At 50.8% G+C, this 23,062-nt stretch overlaps 1 protein-coding gene across 6 annotated transcripts in view; it reads right to left on the minus strand.

The window, feature by feature from the left end:
• The window catches only part of LOC116958207 (calmodulin-regulated spectrin-associated protein 1), a 296,794-nt gene that overhangs the window by 36,309 nt on the left and 237,423 nt on the right, over nucleotides 1–23,062 (minus strand). For 4 of the 6 annotated variants that reach the window (XM_076056050.1, XM_076056049.1, XM_076056052.1 and 1 more), the window contains 8 exons: nucleotides 18,991–19,154; nucleotides 18,704–18,813; nucleotides 17,731–17,931; nucleotides 11,272–11,433; nucleotides 10,545–10,622; nucleotides 5,559–5,591; nucleotides 1,252–1,390; nucleotides 292–431 (listed from right to left, as the gene is read on the minus strand). In XM_076056050.1, coding sequence (XP_075912165.1) covers nucleotides 292–431; nucleotides 1,252–1,390; nucleotides 5,559–5,591; nucleotides 10,545–10,622; nucleotides 11,272–11,433; nucleotides 17,731–17,931; nucleotides 18,704–18,813; nucleotides 18,991–19,144 — 1,017 coding nt within the window. In that variant the 5' untranslated portion in view covers nucleotides 19,145–19,154. The remainder of the gene's footprint in view (nucleotides 1–291; nucleotides 432–1,251; nucleotides 1,391–5,558; nucleotides 5,592–10,544; nucleotides 10,623–11,271; nucleotides 11,434–17,730; nucleotides 17,932–18,703; nucleotides 18,814–18,990; nucleotides 19,155–23,062) is intronic. The other 2 variants (XM_076056051.1, XM_076056053.1) reach the window with 2 other exon arrangements.

A 23,062-nucleotide genomic window follows, 5' to 3' on the forward strand; every position in this document is an offset into this window, starting at 1 on the left:
ACTTATGTTCGTAAGTAGAGGAGTCCTGCACACTACAACGTACACCACATTACTATACGCTACACCACGATACTAATTCGAAAACGAATTTCTTGAAAACTGCCGCCCACGTTTAGTGCGTCGTCCTTCCCCCGCAACTTCCGATTAGCGCGGGTTGGCCGCGTACAGTGCGAAAGAAGACGTTCAACATACGCGCATTCTACGACCGTTCACTGCAAGCTGCACCGCACCCCACAATGCACCGCACCGCGCACTGCCACGCGGGGCAGGCTGTGGCGGCGCAGAGGGCACCTTGAGGCAGGCGGGCGCGTACAGCACGTCCTCCAGGGTGAGGTAGAAGCAGTGGCCCAGGTGCACCATCGCCAGGGCCCGCACGGCGCTCAGGTTGTGCAGGCTGTCGGCCACGGACATCGTCTCCCGCAGGTACGCGTCTGAGCCAACGGCAAGAGCGTCGCGCGTCAGTCACCCACCCACCCCCCCCCCCACCGTTCCTCCTTCCACGTGCCCACCGGCGTTGTGATGGGCACCGACAAATACCCGCTGCACCCCACCCCCCACCGCCGCCCTGGTGTGGCCTACACGGGATGTTGGGGCTCGTGGCTGTTAGCGGGAGCGTCTGTTAACAAGAGGCCCACGCGCGGCCCACTAGAGGTGCATGCACGCACGCCATCCGCCCCGCGTAGCCTTGACAGACCGTCGGGGGGCAAGTGCCGTGAAGCGAGCGGCAACGCCGGAGGCCGGCGCTGTGGCGCAATGAGGGGGGTGGGTGGCCAGCACCACAAAGGCAAAGGCTCCCCGTATAACCCTAACCAGACTGACAGACCGTCGGGGCAAGTGCTGTCAGTGAACGGCACCGATGAAGGCCGGCACTGTGGTGGGGGTGGGGTGGCCAGCACCACGGGGGCAAATACTCGGAACGCGTAACGTTGATCGTAAATGTGGCAGGGAAAAACCGGAGAAAAATTCACGCGACCACGCGGACAGAGAGAGAGACAGAGAGACGCGCAAACTGCAAATATACAGCAGGCATCGGGGGTCGGGATCATAAACCACGACCACCTGCGTACCGGACGCGGTAGTTAACATCTCGCAACTGTGATCATGAGCGAGAGAGACGGAGAGAGAGAAAGCGTGCAAACTCAATATATACAGCAGCAGGCACCGCCAGGGTCGGGTTCGAACCCACGACCTCCCGCATACCGGAGCAAAGGTAATTAACGTCTCCTCGGCCACCGTTTCAACGCGCACAACCTTGCAAGTGCAGCAGGGAGGGGCAGTAGTAGTGCAGCAGGCCCGCCAGCGCGGCACCGTCGGACAGCCCGGCCAGCAGCGACTCCAGCTGCGGGAAGAACGGCAGCTGGCGCGGCCCGTCGCGTCGGTAGCGCACCTGCTGGGCACGCGCACACACACACACGCACACACACACGCACGCACACACACACGCACGCACGCACACACGCACGCACGCACGCACGCACACACACACACGCACGCACACACGCAAGCACGTCAGCGATCGGCGCACGCGACAACTCGAGGGCCGTTGAACACGCACGCAGCGACAGCAACCGCCGTTCGCCACTAAGTGGCGGTGACGTCGCCGTGGCGCTTGTGCCCGGCCTACACGCACACGCGCCAAAAACACGTTGACGTGGTGAAAGTGGGGGGGGGGGGTGGGGGGCGGGGTAAGAGGAGCCGGGCAAGCGCAGCAGCAGCAGCAGCACCAGCGTGTGGGGGCGAAACACAGATGCCGAGGGAGTGAGTGAAAAGGGGATTTCCAAAACCGCTGCCGCCAGTCCCTGACCGCACAAACCACCCCCCCCCGCCACCCCGTGCCACCAGTCAGTGGAACTCGCCTCGCGGCGAGCAGCACTTGGTCGTGCCGCGCCGACCGTGCCGGCCGTGCCGGCCGTGCCGGCCGTGTCGTGCCGTGCCGCACGACCGCCCCGGCGGAGTTCGCGCGCCCAGGTGGAGTTTACCGAGCGAGCGAGGGGGCGAGCGAGCGAGGGGGCGAGGGCTGCGATTCGACGGGGATGCGCAGTGGGAGGTAGCGCGGGGACGGCCATCGCTGGGCTTGAGACCCTGCTCATGGCGGGGGTTTCGCTGGCGGGGGTTTCGCTGGCGGGGGTTTCGCTGGCGAGGGTTTCGCTGGCGAGGGTTTCGCTGGCGGGGGTTTCGCTGGCGGGGGTTTCGCTGGCGGGGGTTTCGCTGGCGAGGGTTTCGCTGGCGGGGGTTTCGCTGGCGGGGGTTTCGCTGGCGGGGGTTTCGCTGGCGGGGGTTTCGCTGGCGGGGGTTTCGCTGGCGGGGGTTTCGCTGGCGAGGGTTTCGCTGGCGGGGGTTTCGCTGGCGGGGGTTTCGCTGGCGGGGGTTTCGCTGGCGGGGGTTTCGCTGGCGGGGGTTTCGCTGGCGGGGGTTTCGCTGGCGGGGGTTTCGCTGGCGAGGGTTTCGCTGGCGGGGGTTTCGCTGGCGGGGGTTTCGCTGGCGGGGGTTTCGCTGGCGGGGGTTTCGCTGGCGGGGGTTTCGCTGGCGGGGGTTTCGCTGGCGGGGGTTTCGCTGGCGGGGGTTTCGCTGGCGGGGGTTTCGCTGGCGGGGGTTTCGCTGGCGGGGGTTTCGCTGGCGGGGGTTTCGCTGGCGGGGGTTTCGCTGGCGGGGGTTTCGCTGGCGGGGGTTTCGCTGGCGGGGGTTTCGCTGGCGGGGGTTTCGCTGGCGGGGGTTTCGCTGGCGGGGGTTTCGCTGGCGGGGGTTTCGCTGGCGAGGGTTTCGCTGGCGGGGGTTTCGCTGGCGGGGGTTTCGCTGGCGGGGGTTTCGCTGGCGGGGGTTTCGCTGGCGTGTGCGCACGCTGTTGACGCGTCTCGCGCGTGTGCACGCATGTGCACGCGTGTCCACGTGTCTGTGTGTGCACGCGTGCCCGCGTGTGTCTGCGTGTGCCTGCGTGTCTGTGTGTGCACGCGTTGCCCGCGTGTGCCCGCGTGTGCCCGCGTGTGTCTGGCTTTCGCCCGCATCGGCCCGGGACCGCCGGACAATGTTGGGAGGCCGCCGGATAATTGACGCTCAGACTGTAATCTGACAATCGGATTCACTGAGTGGGAGGGCTCCTTTTATCCCCTGGCAGTGGCCACAGGGAAGGCAACTGCTGGGCTGCACCTGTCTCCCTTTGGCGATAGGAAATGATGTAACAACAATCAAGAATGTGGGGGCAGGAATTGGGGTGAGAAATGGGGCATGAATTTGGGGCATGAATTTGGGGTCAGGAATTGGGGTCAGGAATTTGGGGTCAGGAATTTGGGGCAGGAATTTGGGGCAGGAATTTGGGGCAGGAATTGGGGTCAGGAATTTGGGGCAGGAATTTGGGGCAGAAATCTGGGGCAGGAATTGGGGTCAGGAATTGGGGTCAGGAATTGGGGTCAGGAATTGGGGTCAGGAATTGGGGTCAGGAATTGGGGTCAGGAATTTGGGTCAGGAATTGGGGTCAGGAATTTGGGTCAGGAATTTGGGTCAGGAATTTGGGGCAGGAATTGGGGTCAGGAATTTGGGACAGGAATTTGGGTCAGGAATTTGGGTCAGGAATTTGGGTCAAGAATTTGGGGTCAGGAATTGGGGTCAGGAATTGGGGTCAGGAATTGGGGTCAGGAATTGGGGTCAGGAATTTGGGGCAGGAATTTGGGTCAGGAATTTGGGGTCAGGAATTTGGGGCAGGAATTTGGGGCAGGAATTTGGGGCAGGAATTTGGGGCAGGAATTTGGGGCAGGAATTTGGGGCAGGAATTTGGGACAGGAATTGGGGTCAGGAATTTGAGGCAGGAATTTGGGTCAGGAATTTGGGGCAGGAATTTGGGCAGGAATTGGGGCAGGAATTTGGGTCAGGAATTGGGGTCAGGAATTGGGGTCAGGAATTTGGGTCAGGAATTTGGGTCAGGAATTTGGGGCAGGAATTGGGGTCAGGAATTTGGGACAGGAATTTGGGTCAGGAATTTGGGTCAGGAATTTGGGTCAAGAATTTGGGTTCAGGAATTGGGGTCAGGAATTGGGGTCAGGAATTTGGGTCAGGAATTGGGGTCAGGAATTTGGGGCAGGAATTTGGGTCAGGAATTTGGGGTCAGGAATTTGGGGCAGGAATTTGGGGCAGGAATTTGGGGCAGGAATTTGGGGCAGGAATTTGGGGCAGGAATTTGGGGCAGGAATTTGGGACAGGAATTGGGGTCAGGAATTTGAGGCAGGAATTTGGGTCAGGAATTTGGGGCAGGAATTTGGGCAGGAATTGGGGCAGGAATTTGGGTCAGGAATTGGGGTCAGGAATTGGGGTCAGGAATTGGGGTCAGGACTTTGAGGCAGGAATTTGGGCACGAATTGAGGCAGGAATTGTGGTCAGGAATTGGGTATGTAATGCACCCGATCTGGAAGCTGTGCAGGTATAAATAAAGTAAACACGAGCCTCGATGTAAACTGCTCTTGGTGATCCACCACCGTGTGTTTTAAAACTTTGCCCGGCGTGCGTTCCCGCGCTCCCCGCCTCAACTGCGGTGGGCCGGGGAGATGTTGACTCCCTCGCCCGGTATGCAGGAGGTCGTGGGTTCCATCCCGACCCTGATGCCTGCTGAATATTTGTAGTTTACGTATCTCTAACGTCATCATCACGGTGCCCAGGAGATGTTAACTACCTCGCCAGGTCTACAGGAGGTCGTGGGTTCCATCCCGACCCTGATGCCTGCTGTATATTTGGAGTTTACGTATCTCTAACATCATCATCACGGTGCCCAGGAGATGTTAACTACCTCGCCTGGTCTACAGGAGGTCGTGGGTTCCATCCCGACCCTGACGACGCCTGCTGCTGCTGTATATTTGGAGTCTGCGTCTCTCTCTCATCACCATCACGGTGGCTAGGAGATGTTAACTACCTCGCCTGGTCTACATGAGGTCTGTGTCCCTCTCTCATCATCATCATCACAGTGCCCAAGAGATGTTAACTACCTCGCCTGGACTACAGGAGGTCGTGGGTTCCATCCCGACCCTGACGACGCCTGCTGCTGCTGCTGCTGTATATTTGGAGTCTGCGTCTCTCTCATCACCATCACGGTGCCCAGGAGATGTTAACGACCTCGCCTGGTCTACAGGAGGTCGTGGGTTCCATCCCGACCCTGACGACGCCTGCTGCTGCTGCTGCCGCTGTACATTTGCGGTGTCTCTCTATGAATGTCCACATGTCAAGCCGCTCCGCCGAGCTATCACGTGCGGCCAAAGACGCTTCTGAAAAAAAAAAGAGCTAAAAAAAGCTCAGTAGGGACCCATCCCCATCGAAGTCTGGGTCTCCACACGCGCCGAAACTCCTCGCGGAGGGTCCGAGCCAATCGGAATTGTCGGGCGTAGGGAGGGGGGGGCTGTGGGGTCGGGTGGCCAGGGCTGGGGTGGGGGTGGTGTCGGGGGTAGGGGAGAGACTGCCACCGACTCGACGGGGACGAATGGACGGGGGGGGGTGGCTGCGGATGGGCGGGAGCTGCGAGCGAGCAAGCGATGAAGCGGTCGGGTCGGGTCGGTTCCGTGGGGCGCGAGCACCGCACTTACTGGCACCAGCTTCCAGTACCACTTGGAGGGAGACTGCCGGAGCAAGGCGAGGGTGGCGGAGGAGGAGGAGGAGGAGGAGGAGAGAAAAGCGTTAGGGGGGGAGGGGGGGGGGCGGCGGCCATGGCCGTGGCGGTGCCGGTGGCGTGACCCCCGCGCAAAGGGTGGCGCGGTGCGGCAAAGATGCGGTGTACGTACGTGTGTACTGTGTGTGTGTGTGTGTACTGTGTGTGTACTGTGTGTACTGTGTGTGTGTGTACTGTGTGTACTGTGTGTGTGTGTGTGTACTGTGTGTGTGTGTGCGTGTGTGTGTGTGTGTACCGTGTGTGTGTACCGTGTGTGTGTGTACTGTGTGTGTACTGTGTGTGTACTGTGTGTAGTGTGTGTGTACTGTGTGTAGTGTGTGTGTGTGTGTACTGTGTGTGTGTGTACTGTGTGTACTGTGTGTGTGTACTGTGTGTGTGTACTGTGTGTGTACTGTGTGTGTACTGTGTCTACTGTGTGTACTGTGTGTGTACTGTGTGTACTGTGTGTGTGTGTGCGTGTGTGTGTGTACCGTGTGTGTGTACCGTGTGTGTGTGTACTGTGTGTGTACTGTGTGTGTACTGTGTGTAGTGTGTGTGTACTGTGTGTAGTGTGTGTGTACTGTGTGTGTGTGTGTACTGTGTGTGTGTGTACTGTGTGTAGTGTGTGTGTACTGTGTGTGTGTGTGTACTGTGTGTGTGTGTGTACTGTGTGTGTAGTGTGTGTGTACTGTGTGTACTGTGTGTACTGTGTGTGTGTGTACTGTGTGTGTGTACTGTGTGTACTGTGTGTGTACTGTGTGTGTGTACTGTGTGTGTGTACTGTGTGTGTGTGTACTGTGTGTGTGTGTACTGTGTGTGTACTGTGTACTGTGTGTACTGTGTGTACTGTGTGTGTACTGTGTGTACTGTGTGTAGTGTGTGTACTGTGTACTGTGTGTGTACTGTGTGTGTGTGTACTGTGTGTACTGTGTGTGTACTGTGTGTGTACTGTGTGTGTACTGTGTGTACTGTGTGTGTGTGTACTGTGTGTACTGTGTGTGTGTGTACTGTGTGTACTGTGTGTGTACTGTGTGTGTACTGTGTGTACTGTGTGTGTGTGTACTGTGTGTACTGTGTGTGTGTGTACTGTGTGTACTGTGTGTGTGTGTACTGTGTGTACTGTGTGTGTGTGTACTGTGTGTACTGTGTGTGTACTGTGTGTGTGTGTACTGTGTGTGTGTGTACTGTGTGTGTACTGTGTGTGTGTGTACTGTGTGTGTACTGTGTGTGTACTGTGTGTAGTGTGTGTACTGTGTGTGTACTGTGTGCGTGTGTGTACTGTGTGTGTGTACTGTGTGTGTACTGTGTGTACTGTGTGTGTCTACTGTGTGTGTGTGTACTGTGTGTGTACTGTGTGTACTGTGTGTAGTGTGTGTACTGTGTGTACTGTGTGTGTACTGTGTGTACTGTGTGTGTGTACTGTGTGTGTGTACTGTGTGTGTGTACTGTGTGTGTGTACTGTGTGTACTGTGTGCGTGTGTGTACTGTGTGTGTGTACTGTGTGTACTGTGTGTACCGTGTGTACTGCGTGTACTGTGTGCGTGTGTGTACTGTGTGCGTGTGTGTACTGTGTGTGTGTACTGTGTGTGTACTGTGTGTACTGTGTGTGTCTACTGTGTGTGTGTGTACTGTGTGTGTACTGTGTGTACTGTGTGTACTGTGTGTGTACTGTGTGTACTGTGTGTGTGTACTGTGTGTGTGTACTGTGTGTGTGTACTGTGTGTACTGTGTGCGTGTGTGTACTGTGTGTGTGTACTGTGTGTACTGTGTGTACCGTGTGTACTGTGTGTACTGTGTGCGTGTGTGTACTGTGTGCGTGTGTGTACTGTGTGTGTGTACTGTGTGTACTGTGTGTACCGTGTGTACTGTGTGCGTGTGTGTACTGTGTGCGTGTACTGTGTGTGTGTACTGTGTGTGTACTGTGTGTACTGTGTGTGTCTACTGTGTGTGTGTGTACTGTGTGTGTACTGTGTGTACTGTGTGTAGTGTGTGTACTGTGTGTGTACTGTGTGTACTGTGTGTGTGTACTGTGTGTGTGTACTGTGTGTGTGTACTGTGTGTGTGTACTGTGTGTACTGTGTGCGTGTGTGTACTGTGTGTGTGTACTGTGTGTACTGTGTGTACCGTGTGTACTGTGTGTACTGTGTGCGTGTGTGTACTGTGTGCGTGTGTGTACTGTGTGTGTGTACTGTGTGTACTGTGTGTACCGTGTGTACTGTGTGTGTGTGTACTGTGTGTACTGTGTGTGTGTACTGTGTGTACTGTGTGCACTGTGTGTGTGTACTGTGTGTACTGTGTGTGTGTGTACTGTGTGTGTGTACTGTGTGTGTGTGTACTGTGTGTACTGTGTGTGTGTGTACCGTGTGTGTGTATACCGTGTGTGTGTACTGTGTGTACTGTGTGTGTGCACTGTGTGTGTGTGTGTGTACTGTGTGTGTGTGTACTGTGTGTGTGCACTGTGTGCACTGTGTGCACTGTGTGCACTGTGTGCACTGTGTGTACTGTGTGTGTGTGCACTGTGTGCACTGTGTGTACTGTGTGTACCGTGTGTACTGTGTGTGTGTGTACTGTGTGTACTGTGTGTGTGTACTGTGTGTACTGTGTGCACTGTGTGTGTGTACTGTGTGTACTGTGTGTGTGTGTACTGTGTGTGTGTACTGTGTGTGTGTGTACTGTGTGTGTGTGTACTGTGTGTACTGTGTGTGTGTGTACCGTGTGTGTGTATACCGTGTGTGTGTACTGTGTGTACTGTGTGTGTGCACTGTGTGTGTGTGTGTGTACTGTGTGTGTGTGTACTGTGTGTGTGCACTGTGTGTGTGCACTGTGTGCACTGTGTGCACTGTGTGCACTGTGTGCACTGTGTGTACTGTGTGTGTGTGCACTGTGTGCACTGTGTGTACTGTGTGTGTGTGTACTGTGTGTGTGTGTACTGTGTGTGTACTGTGTGTGTGCACTGCGTGCACTGTGTGTACTGTGTGTACTGTGTGTGTACTGTGTGTACTGTGTGTGTGTACTGTGTCTACTGTGTCTACTGTGTGTGTACTGTGTGTGTACTGTGTGTGTGTACTGTGTGTGTGTGTACTGTGTGTGTGTGTACTGTGTGTGTGTGTACTGTGTGTGTGTACTGTGTGTATGTGTACTGTGTGTGTGTACTGTGTGTGTGTGTGTACTGTGTGTGTGTACTGTGTGTACTGTGTGTGTGTGTGTACTGTGTGTGTGTGTACTGTGTGTGTGTACTGTGTGTGTGTACTGTGTGTGTGTGTACTGTGTCTACTGTGTGTGTGTGTACTGTGTCTACTGTGTGTGTGTACTGTGTGTAGTGTGTGTACTGTGTGTGTGTAGTGTGTGTACTGTGTGTATACTGTGTGTGTATACTGTGTGTGTGTACTGTGTGTGTACTGTGTGTGTACTGTGTGTATGTACTGTGTGTATGTACTGTGTGTATGTACTGTGTGTATGTACTGTGTGTATGTACTGTGTGTGTGTACTGTGTGTGTGTACTGTGTGTGTGTACTGTGTGTGTGTGTGGACTGTGTGTGTGTACTGTGTGTGCGTGTACTGTGTGTGCGTGTACTGTGTGTGTGTGTACTGTGTGTGTACTGTGTGTGTACTGTGTGTACTCTGTGTACTGCGGGTGTATACTGTGTGTATGTGTGTGTACTGTGTGTACTGTGTGTGTGTACTGTGTGTACTGTGTGTGTGTACTGTGTGTGTACTGTGTGTGTGTACTGTGTGTGTACTGCGTGTACTGTGTGTGTACTGCGTGTGTGTACTGTGTGTGTGTACTGTGTGTACTGTGTACTGTGTGTACTGTGTGTACTGTGTGTGTACTGTGTGTACTGTGTGTGTGTACTGTGTGTGTACTGTGTGTGTGTACTGTGTGCAGTGTGTGTACTGTGTGCAGTGTGTGTACTGTGTGTGTGTACTGTGTGTACTGTGTGTGTGTGTACTGTGTGTGTGTGTACTGTGTGTACTTTCACCTGAAGACGGCCACTTGCGTTGTGGCCGAAACGTCGTGAGAATTTTATTGTGCTATTTTATTATTTTATTCTCATTCTACGTGACTTTACCGAAAGAACCAAAGAAGATAGTGTATAGCCGTGTAGTGTATAGCGGCGTAGTGTATAGTGTAGTGTATAGTGTAGTGTATAGTGTAGTGTATAGTAGTGTAGTGTATAGTAGTGTAGTGTATAGTAGTGTAGTGTATAGTGTAGCGTATAGTGTAGTGTATAGTAGCGTAGTGTATAGTAGCGTAGTGTATAGTAGCGTAGTGTATAGTAGTGTAGTGTATAGTGTAGTGTATAGTGTAGTGTATAGCCATGTAGTGTATAGCGGTGTAGTGTATAGTGTACTGTATAGTGTAGTGCATAGTAGTGTAGTGTATAGTCTAGTGTATAGCGGTGTAGTGTATAGCGTAGTGTATAGTGTAATGTTTAGTGTAGTGTATAGTGCAGTGTATAGTGTAGTGTATAGCCGTGTAGTGTATAGCCACGTAGTGTATAGCCACGTAGTGTATAGCCACGTAGTGTATAGCCGTGCAGTGTTTAATGTAGTGTATAGTGGCGTAGTGTATAGTGTAGTGTATAGCGTAGTGCTTGTGGAGGTGTGGTTACGGTTGCTGCGGTGGGATTTTGGTGCCGTGGTTATGCTTGTGGCCTGGTCACGATGTTGGTGGTACGTAACGGCCGGTTCATCGTGGTGGCAATGCGCCTCCGGTCGCGCTTGGTGGTTTGGCTAAAAATCTTCGCGCTACGCTTGTCGTCCTTCGACCCGCACCTCTCATTAGCACGGTGGCCTACGTACAGCGCTCAAAGAAGTGACGGGTGCACGGTGGTAGCAGCGGCGCCGGGTGTTGCGGGTGTACCGACGACCCCGCACGGTGGTTGGCGACGGACAGCGCGTTTTTCCGGCGTGCCGACGTTACCTTGTGGTGGGCAGGCGACTCCGACCTCTGTCGCAGCTTCCACTCGGCCTCCACAATCTCGCGCATCTTCATGTTCACCTGCGCGCAAGAACAACGAGATCGGCAGCGTGGGCCTCTGTGAATTGACGCGCGCACGCGCGAATCATCACGTTCTTTTTCAATAAAAAAAAAACTACAGTCCCATATAAACAACAAAATAATAAAATATATATATTTTTTATTTTGTTGTTTCTCTTCAACGTGACGACTTTACCGAAAAAAAACTAAGAATGTGAATTACTGCAGTCACGAAAGCTTTAAATCAAAATTTAGTCCCATATAAGTTTAATAAAAAAAAATAAACCATTTGAAGCACACTGCATATTTGGAGTGGATTTTTCTCTCCGGGTCCTCCGGTTTTTCCCCCTCCGCGTTTAGAGTCGGCGCCAAGCGTTTCGGATCATTCGACTGCCGCTATAAATTTCCAAGCGACGACGACGACGGCGACGACGACGAGACACTGCGTCGAGCTGCTATCGCTTGCGACGGCCCTAACTGGCAAAAGGGAAAAAAGTTCCGCTTCATGGTTTGTCGTGCGGCGCGCCAAACGCTGCCGCCCGCCGCGTCTCCGCGTACCCCAGCGCGTACCCCCCAGCGCGTACCCCCCAGCGCGTACCCCCCAGCGCGTACCCCCCAGCGCGTACCCCCCAGGTGAGCGTGCGTCACGACACCCACCACGTACGCTCACCTTGTTTATCCAGAAGAGCATGGCGTCCTCAAGGCCGTAGGGCAGCTCCTGCGAGGCGGAGAACGTGGAGAAGCGCTGCACGGCCGCTACCACGCGCTCCACGCTCATCATCTCCACTGCCACCGCCATCATCAGCGCGTCCATCAGGGCCAGGTGAGCCGCCTGCGGGCACGGGCGGGCGGGCACACGGATGCTTCGTCAAGCCGTTTCTAAACGACAGCGAGGTGTCGGAGCATGCGGCGGGGGTGGTGGTGGTGGTTCGGTTCCGTTGTTCGCCTAGACGAGTGTAGATATAGAATGTTCATATACATACTACGATATTACTATACACTACTACGATATTACTATACACTACTACGATATTACTATACACTACTACGATATTACTATACACTACTACGATATTACTATACACTACTACGATATTACTATACACAACTACTATATTACTATACATACTACGATATTACTATACACTACTACGATATTACTATACACTACTACGATATTACTATACACTACTACGATATTACTATACACTACTACGATATTACTATACATACTACGATATTACTATACATACTACGATATTCCTATACACACTACGATATTATTATACACACTACTATATTCCTATACACACTACGATATTACTATACATACTACGATATTCCTATACACACTACGATATTACTATACACACTACTATATTACTATACACACTACCATATTACTATACATACTACCATATTACTGTACATACTACCATATTACTGTACATACTACCATATTACTATACATACTACGATATTACTATACATACTACGATATTACTATACATACTACGATATTACTATACATACTACGATATTACTATACATACTACGATATTACTATACATACTACGATATTACTATACATACTACGATATTACTATACATACTACAATATTACTATACATACTACGATATTACTATACATACTACGATATTACTATACATACTATTATATTACTATACATACTACTATATTAATATACACTACTATATACTACTATATTACTGTATATACTACTATATTACTATACACACTATATATTACTATACACTACTATATATTACTATACATACCACTATATATTACTATACATACTACTATATATTACTATACATACTACTATATATTACTATACATACTACTATATATTACTATACATACTACTATATATTACTATACACTACTATATATTACTATACACGACTATATATTTCTATAAACTACTATATTACTATATACTACTATATTACTATACGAGTGTTATTTTAAAACGTAAGAGTGCGTATAAAAAGTACATGAATGTTGTTGAATGAGGTACAACACTTATTACGGACCAATTCAGACCTTATTCGTCACCCCCCCCGTGCCCCTTATAAATCTCAACGTTCATCCCACAAAATCCCATCACAAGTGAGAAACACAAACAAATAGACACCAATTTTGTTGTTGCCGGTATTGAAACGGCTGTACGCCTGTTTGGGCCAGAAAACTCAATTTCCCCTGTACAAGAATCGGGGGTTAACCGTATGGGTTGACACGGTATGGAGTTACACATATGTGTAAGGGGTCTCAATCGCCTCTGGTTTATTACATTCTTAGAACGTAATCACAACAACGAGCGGAGCGCCGGGTGGCTAAAGCACAGCGGGTTGGCACAGTAGGGGGCACAGGTGGTGCATCAGCCAGTAATCTCGGTCATCTCAGTCAGTCGACCCGTGGCACCTGGGTCTGCCCCGTGACCTCCTGCCAGCGGGCGTTCGACACTTCACGTGGCCTCAAGGTGCACATAGCCTGGCACAAGCGTCGTGGTGACGTCACCGCCACTTAGTGGCGAATGGCGGTTGTTGTTATTGTCTCTCTCTGTGTGTCTCTCTGTGTCTCTCTCTCTGTGTATGTGTCTCTCTCCGTGTCTGTGTTTGTTTCTCTCTCTGTGTCTCTCTCTGTGTGTATGTGTCTCTCTCCGTGTCTGTGTTTATCTCTCTCTCTGTCTCTCTATCTCTCTCTGTGTCTCTCTCTCTGTGTATGTGTCTCTCTCCGTGTCTGTGTTTGTTTCTCTCTCTGTGTCTCTCTCTGTGTGTATGTGTCTCTCTCCGTGTCTGTGTTTGTCTCTCTCTCTCTCTGTCTCTCTGTATATGTGTCTCTCTGTGTGTGTGTCTCTCTCTGTGTTTGTCTCTCTGTATGTGTCTCTCTCAGTATGTCTCTCTCTCCGTGTCTATGTTTGTCTCTCTCTCTCTGTATATGTGTCTCTCTCTCTGTGTATGTGTGTCTCTCTCTGTATGTCTCTCTCTGTTTGTCTCTCTCCGTGTCTGTGTTTGTCTCTCTCTATGTATGTCTCTCTCTGTATGTGTCTCCGTGTCTGTGTTTGTCTCTCTGTATGCGTCTCTCTCTGTATGTGTCTCTCTGTATGTGTCTCTCTCTCTATGTGTCTCTCTCCGTGTCTGTGTTTGTCTCTCTGTATGCGTCTCTCTCTGTGTGTGTCTCTCTCCGTGTCTGTGTTTGTCTCTCTGTATGCGTCTCTCTCTGTGTGTCTCTCTCCGTGTCTGTGTTTGTCTCTCTGTATGCGTCTCTCTCTGTATGTGTCTCTCTCCGTGTCTGTGTTTGTCTCTCTGTATGCGTCTCTCTCTGTATGTGTCTCTCTCCGTGTCTGTGTTTGTCTCTCTGTATGCGTCTCTCTCTCTGTATGTGTCTCTCTCCGTGTCTGTGTTTGTCTCTCTGTATGCGTCTCTCTCTGTGTGTGTCTCTCTCCGTGTCTGTGTTTGTCTCTCTGTATGCGTCTCTCTCCGTGTCTGTGTTTGTCTCTCTGTATGCGTCTCTCTCTCTGTATGTGTCTCTCTCCGTGTCTGTGTTTGTCTCTCTGTATGCGTCTCTCTCTCTATGTGTCTCTCTCCGTGTCTGTGTTTGTCTCTCTGTATGCGTCTCTCTCTGTGTGTGTCTCTCTCCGTGTCTGTGTTTGTCTCTCTGTATGCGTCTCTCTCTATGTGTGTCTCTCTCCGTGTCTGTGTTTGTCTCTCTGTATGCGTCTCTCTCTATGTGTCTCTCTCCGTGTCTGTGTTTGTCTCTCTGTATGCGTCTCTCTCCGCGCTCGCATTCACACCTCACGACGGTTGCTTGTGTTGCGATCGAAACGTCGAATTCTGTTATTTAGTTTATTTTATTCTCTACGTGACTTTACCGAAATAACCAAAGAGTAATTCCTGCAGTCACGAAAGCTTCAAATCAAGTTTGGCTTGTCATCACCGTCATCTAGGAATAGGTTTTACCCTTTTAACTGGCACAAAAACTGACACCTTTATTCAAGGCATCACGTTTGCAATAACCACAACACAAGCAGTCAAAATGCAAACAAAAAAGACAACTCTGATAATAATATTGGCACTGTCATTGAATTTGATTGGTCCACACCCGAGACAGCTTTTCTTAGAGCCTAGTCTCCATTGGTGTTGGACCAGAAGACGCCAAAAGGCATACAACTCAAAAACAGCGCACTATCAGAGTTATTGAGTTGTACGCCTTTTGGCGTCTTCTGGTCCAACAACAATGGAGACTAGGCTCTAAGAAAAGCTGTCTCGGGTGTGGACCAATCAAATTCAAGGACAGTGCCAATATTATTATCAGAGTTGTCTTTTTTGTTTGCATTTTGACTGCTGGTGTTGTGGTCATTGCAAACATGATGCCTTGAATAAAGGTGTCAGTTTTTGTGCCAGTTAAAAGGGTAAAAACCTATTCCTATATCGTGTTACTGGCAAAGGAGGTCTCAATGTAAATCACCGTCATCATCGTCGTCATCATCGTCACGCGGGAATTTACGGCGCAGGTCGAGACTCGTAGAGACCCATAAACCCACAGACTCAGAGACCCATAATGATAAGAGACCCACAGAGCCACAGACACCCACACTCGTGGAGACCCAGAGGCCCATACTTATCGAGACCCATGCTAAAACTAGACTTTTATTTTACCAGGTAAGGGCCCCACTGAGATGCTGTGGAGCGTTTTTTTTTATTCAGAAGTGCACCCTGGCTATCGCAAATGGTAGCAGCTCGACGAATTGGCTTGTCATCATCGTCACGTAGAAATGTATAGCACCAGCCAAGACTCACGGAGACCCACAGACACCCATACTCATAGAGACCCACAGAGACCCATACTCACAGAGACCCACACTCATAGAGACCCACAGACACCCATACTCATAGAGACCCGCAGAGACCCACGCTAATAGAGACCCACAGAGACCCACACTCATAGAGACCCACAGAGACCCACACTCAAAGAGACCCACAGAGATTCATACTCATAGAGACCCACAGAGACCCATACTCATAGAGACCCACAGAGACCCACGCTCATAGAGACCCACATAAACCCACACTCATAGAGACCCACACTCATAGAGACCCACAGAGACCCACGCTCATAGAGACCCACAGAGACCCACACTCAGAGACCCACAGAGACCCACACTCGTAGAGACCCACAGACACCCACACTCATAGAGACCCACAGAGACCCACAAAGACCCGTTAAGTGAAAGGGTTAAGGGCATGCATACCCCTCCACGCTCTCCCTCCACGCTCTCCCTCCACGTTCACGTATCTCGCGTGAAACCTCTCCGCGTGTCGTTGCGGGGGCCCGCGCGTTGACGTCACAATAAATATGAACACAGAACCAAAGAGCACTCGTATCGGGAGCCCGGCGACACTTCCGTGGGGAATAGAGGACGAGAGAGAAAGGGGGGGAAAGGAAATAAAGAAAGCAAAATAAAATAAAATAAACCCCCCCCCCACTGGTGGCAGAGCATCTCACCGGCAGTGCCGGCTCCGGCACTGCCGGTGAGATGCTTTGCCGCCGTTCCCGCCAGCAGCCCCCCCCCCCTCTCCCCCTGCACCCCCCCCCCCCCAACCCTCCTGGCCCGGCATAACAAAATCTGCCAATCAACCCGTTACTGTTTCACGACCGCCTTCATTTAATTTTCGATTTGAAGCTCTCGCGACTGCAAGGCGTCATCTTCTTTGGTTCTTTCGGTAAAGTCACCACCACCACCACGTAGAATGAGATGTAAAATAATAAATTGATAAAATAAAATAACGCGATAATAATAATATTCTCACGACGTTTCGGCCACAACACAAGCGGCCTTCATCAGGTGAAGGGACGAGACTGTCTTCACTCCAGCGCTGTCCTCCAGACAGTTTAGTCCCTTCAACCGGATGAAGGCCGCTTGTGTTGTGGCCGAAACGTCGTGAGAATATTATTGCGTTATTTTATTTGATCAATTTGTTATTTTATTCTCATTCTACGTGGTGGTGACTTTACCATTAATACAAGGCAAGAATCCAAGTCTCGGGCGAAGCCGTGTAAAAATAAAGGCAGGAGGGCAAAAAAAAATACAATGAGTTTTAAGTTTTTACATCACTAGACCAAAATGTAACAATAATAGGGGTTTTTCCCCTTTTTTCTGGCAACATAACTGAAACTTTTTTTTACAAGGATTCATGTTTACTGCATTAAGCACCAATACCTGCAGTCAAAATGCAAACAAAAGACACACTATGATAATATATACGTGGCATTGTCCTTGAAACTGATTGGTCCACACCAAGGGACGGCTTTCTTTTGAGCCTCGACCCAATTGGTGCTCGACCAGATGACGCCAAAAGGCGTCACACAGCTCAAAGACAATGCCGCTATCAAAGTAATGAGGGCTCGGGGTGAGCATCTACATCATCATTAGACCTCCTTTGCCAGTACCAAAATGTAATAATAAAAGGGTTTTTCCACTTTTTTCTGGCAACAAAACTGAAACCTTTTGACAAGGGGATTCATGTTTACTGCATTAACCACAATACCTGCAGTCAAAATGACCAGTCACAAGCTAATCCCTCAGCTATTTCATATGTAAACCCCTTTGTCAAGGTGCCTCACTTCGCTACGAATCTTAACATCGTTCACTGAAGCTCTGTCGTCCCGACAGGTCTGTACCTTTCACCTGAAGACGGCCGCTTGCGGTTGTGGCCGAAACGTCGTGAGAATTTTATTGTTTTATTTTATTATTTTATTCTCATTCTACGTGACTTTACCGAAAGAACCAAAGAAGAAAAAACACGTACTATGATAATATATGATGCATTGTCCTTGAAACTGATTGGTCCACACCAAGGGATGGCTTTCTTTTGATGTGGACCAATCAGTTTCAAGGACAATGCCACATATACAATCGTAGTGTGTTTTTTGTTTGCATTTTGTTTGCATTTTGACTGCAGGTATTGCGGTTAATGCAGTAAACATGAATCCCCTTTGTCAAAAAGGTTTCAGTTTTGTTGCAAGAAAAAAAAAGGGGGAAAAACCCCTATGATTAAGTTTTAAGTTGAACAAAACCCGGCCGTCGCGTCAGCCTCTCACCATGTCGATGGGCGTGCGCGCGAGGTCGTCCTCCGTGATGGGGGTCTCGCCCGCGCCGCCGCCCAGCACGTGCAGGCCCTTGTCGGCCAGGGCTCGCACCACGGCCCCGTGACCCCCGCCGGGACACGCGGAGGGGCCCCTGTCGCCGCCGTCGCCGCCGCCGCCTCCGCCGCCGCCCCCGCGCATCACCAGCAGGCAAACCTACGCGGGGCGCCGGCCCCGGACAGCATCCCACGCGGAGAGGGAGAGGAGCGAGAAGGGAGAGAGAGGTGAGAGAGTTGAGAGAGATGAGAGAGAGTTGAGAGAGAAGCGAGAGAGAGACGAGAGAGATGAGAGAGAGAGGTGAGAGAGAGATGAGAGAGAGTTGAGAGAGAGGCGAGAGAGAGGCGAGAGAGATGAGAGAGAGAGAGAGAGAGGTGAGAGAGAGGTGAGAGAGATGAGAGAGAGATGAGAGAGTTGAGAGAGAGAGATGAGAGAGAGAGAGATGAGAGAGTTGAGAGAGTTGAGAGAGAGATGAGAGAGAGATGAGAGAGAGATGAGAGAGAGATGAGAGAGAGATGAGAGATAGATGAGAGAGATGAGATGAGGGAGATGAGATGAGAGATGATATGAGAGAGATGAGAGAGAGATGAGAGAGATATGAGAGAGAGATGAGAGAGATGAGAGGGTTGAGAGAGATGAGATGTGCGAGTCCATGCACGCGTGTACGCACGGAAGGCTTCTCTCACACCGTGCGTAAATAGCCAACCGTGAAAAAAATCGGAACAGCCCCGCGCGATCCCGCGGAGCTCCGTGCGAGTCCATGCGCGTGTGTACGTACGTACGTACGTACGGTGTGAACTTCTTTCACACCGTACGTACGTGGCCTTCCGTCCAAACTGGAGGTGCGGGGGTGGTGGTGGTGTTGGTGGTGTTGGTGCTGGGGGTGCTGGGGGTGTGGGGGAGATGACACCAAGCTAAAAGCACCGCACACCTGAGAGTAGAGCTCGCCGGTGAGCAGCAGGCGGGTCACGGGAGGCTTGATGTGCTCCTGCTCGTACTGGTCCGTGTAGAAGGGGTCACGCAGGTCCTCAGGCACGTGGTCTGCGGAGAACGCGCAGGGGGGGGGGGGTGGAGAGAGGGGGGGGGGGGTGGAGGGGGAGGGACAATGGTTGCTCGCGGCGACGAGCGCGGAGACGGTCGCGCGGCGGTGTCGTCGCCGCGGCGACTACGGCCGTTGCCGCCGGCGACGGCGGCGACGCCGGCAACCGGCGCGCTCACCTGCGCCGTACGCCTTGCCGAGGAGCCAGGCGAGGCTGGCGGCCGTCTTGGCCCGGTGGGCGTCGTAGCGTTCGGGGGGCACGACGGCCGGGCCCCCCTCCCCTGCGGCCGCCCCCCCGCCCCAGCCGTTGTCTTGCGCCAGCGACTCCGACATGACCCCCCCCCTGGAGAGGGCCGAGAGGCAGGCCAGGGGGAGGGGATATCAGAACACAGCGGAATCCCATCCTCCCCATCCTCCTCATCCTCCCCATCCTCCTCATCCTCCCCATCCTCCCCATCATCCCCATCCTCCCCATCCTCCCCATCCTCCTCATCCTCCCCATCCTCCCCATCATCCCCATCATCCCCATCCTCCCCATCCTCCTCATCCTCCCCATCCTCCCCATCCTCCCCATCCTCCTCATCCTCCCCATCCTCCCCATCCTCCTCATCCTCCTCATCCTCCCCATCCTCCTCATCCTCCCCATCATCCCCATCATCCCCATCCTCCCCATCCTCCCCATCCTCCCCATCCTCCCCATCCTCCTCATCCTCCCCATCCTCCCCATCCTCCTCATCCTCCCCATCCTCCTCATCCTCCTCATCCTCCCCATCCTCCCCATCCTCCTCATCCTCCCCATCCTCCCCATCCTCCCCATCCTCCTCATCCTCCCCATCCTCCCCATCCTCCTCATCCTCCTCATCCTCCTCATCCTCCCCATCCTCCCCATCATCCCCATCCTCCCCATCCTCCTCATCCTCCTCATCCTCCCCATCCTCCCCATCCTCCCCATCCTCCTCATCCTCCTCATCCTCCCCATCCTCCTCCTCCTCGTAAACTACGGCGATTGGTTCCACGAAACCGGCCGTTAAAGCGATTTGGTCCTTAAGCGAGCGTGGGGAATGGACGTTACAAGGCTCAATTTCACGATAACATTCAAGCAACGGATATTGTTATTCTTGGTGCTTTCGGTAAAGTCACGTTGAAGGGAAACAATCAAATAATAATGCATATAAAACAATACAATTCTCACGACGTTTCGACTGTTTTTCATTACAGTCGAAACGTCGTGAGAATTTTATTGTTTTATATATATTATTATTATTTTATTGTTTCCCTTCAACGTGACTTTACCGAAAGAACCAAGAATGTGAATCACTGCAGTCACGAAAGCTCGAAATCAAAATTTTACAGATATTGTTCTTTTTCAATATTTAAACAATACGTAAAGATGCTGACAACATCATAAACACAAAATAGTATTAGAAACGCGGATAATCGATGCATTAATTAACATTTACTTTGCCTACAACAGCCCATCGTTAACAGGGCAAGAATGGTCAGTAAGCGAACACATTGGGCTCTACTCTTTGGTTCTATTGGGTAAAGTCACGTAGGTAAAAAATAAAAAAACAAAAATCATGATGTTTCGGCCACAACACAAGCGGCCTTCATCAGGTGAAGGGACGAGACTGTCTGGAGAACAGCGCTGGAGTGAAAAAAGCCACGCTCAGATCACGACCTTTAAGCTGTGTGAGAAGAAACAAAGCGCCTTGACAAAGGAATTAGCATATAATTTAGCATTGAAATGGCTCATTGAAATAGCTAAGTTAAAGTATACACATCCGCAGAGGCACCCCTTGACAAAGGCTCTGTGAAGGCACTACACTACGATAAACTACACTCTACGTTACTATACACTACACTACGCTACTATATACTACGCTAATCTACTATATACTACACTACTATACACTACGCTACTATATACTACGCTACTAAACACCACACGACACTACTATATATTACGCTACTATACACTACACTACTATACACTACACTACACATTACGCTACTACACATTACGCTACTACACACTACGCTACTATACACTACCCTACTATACACTACGCTACCATACACTACGCCACTATACGCTACGCTACCCTACACCACACCACTCTACGCTACTATATATTACGCTACTATACACTACACTACACACTACGCTACTACACACTAGGCTACGATACACTACCCCACTATACACTACCCCACTATACACTACGCTACCCTACTATACACTACGCTACCCTACTATACACTACGCTACTATACACTACGCTACTATACACTACGCTACCCTACTATACACTACGCTACCCTACTATACACTACCCTACTATACACTACGCTACTATACACTACGCTACTATACACTACGCTACTATACACTACGCTACCCTACTATACACTACCCTACTATACACTACGCTACCCTACTATACACTACCCTACTATACACTACGCTACTATACACTACGCTACTATACACTACGCTACTATACACTACGCTACTATACACTACGCTACTATACACTACGCTACTATACACTACGCTACTATACACTACGCTACTATACACTACGCTACGCTACTATACGCTACGCTACTATACGCTACCCTACTATACGCTACCCTACTATACGCTACCCTACTATACGCTACCCTACTATACGCTACCCTACTATACACTACCCTACTATACACTACGCTACTATACACTACGCTACTATACACTACGCTACTATACACTACGCTACTATACACTACGCTACTATACACTACGCTACTATACACTACGCTACTATACACTACGCTACTATACACTACCCTACTATACACTACCCTACTATACACTACCCTACTATACACTACGCTACTATACACTACGCTACTATACACTACGCTACTATACACTACGCTACCCTACTATACACTACGCTACTATACACTACGCTACTATAGACTACGCTACTATACACTACGCTACTATACACTACGCTACCCTACTATACACTACCCTACTATACACTACCCTACTATACACTACGCTACTATACACTACGCTACTATACACTACGCTACTATACACTACGCTACGCTACTATACACTACGCTACGCTACTATACACTACGCTACTATACACTACACTTCTATACACTACAATACTTTACACTACACTAAGCTACTATAGACTAAACTACGCTATACACAACAATACACTACACTGTACACTACTGCACCATACTAAATTCAAAACTAACTTCTTTCGAACAGCTTTTTGTGTTTCGTTTGTTGTCCGTCCCCCCCCGGCACCTCCGATAAGCCACGGTTGGCTACGCACGGTGCGAAAGAAGTTCAACTCGCACACACACACACACACAGAGATGCAACATAGCGGTGTGGGGGGTTCCGGCAACATCACCGCATTTCTGGGTTTTGATCTTCCGCGAAGCTGCTCATGGTCCACCCCTAAACCGCATCATCCACTGCACAAACCGTGGCAGCAGCGGTAGATGCGGACACACCTGACGATGCGTAAATGGAAGATTAAAAACTCTCCAGGAGTAGCTGGGGGGCCGTGGTCATCCAGGACAGAGGCCACAATCCAAGGCGCAACGAAGCGTTGCTGCCACCCCACCCCCATCCACAAATTACGAAGAAGGAGGACATCACAGCGACGACGATGATTATGACGATGATACACTCACTAACTACTTCGCTACTGGAGCTAACGCAGGTTTATCTGGGCTTGGTCACCCGAATGTGAAATTGTAAGCTGTTGCTCTGCATCTACATTAGCTGTACGAAAGAACACGATTGCCCATAGACTAACATTGCTTCGGAGTCTAACATTGCCCATAGTCTAACATTGCCCCAGAGTCTAACATTGCCCATAGACTAATATTGCCCATAGTCTAACATTGCCCATAGACTCACATTGCCCATAGACTAACATTACCCATAGACTAACATTGCCCATAGATTAACATTGCCCATAGTCTAACATTGCCCATAGACTAACATTGCCCATAGACTAACATTACCCATAGACTAACATTACCCATAGACTAACATTGCCAATAGTCTTAACATTGCACGTGGACATTCTAAACCTGTGCAGTGTGCGGCCGTGGTCACCCAGAACCGACCGTGAGTACAAGGCGCAGTGACGCCATGCCCCCATCCACAGACTACCAAGAAGGAGACGTCACAGCGACGACGATGATGACGACGATGATGACGAT

This window comes from Petromyzon marinus, chromosome 74, assembly GCF_048934315.1.
Source record: "Petromyzon marinus isolate PM22_M1 ecotype Great Lakes invasive population chromosome 74, UKy_Petmar_22M1.pri1.0, whole genome shotgun sequence".
NCBI lineage: Eukaryota > Metazoa > Chordata > Hyperoartia > Petromyzontiformes > Petromyzontidae > Petromyzon > Petromyzon marinus.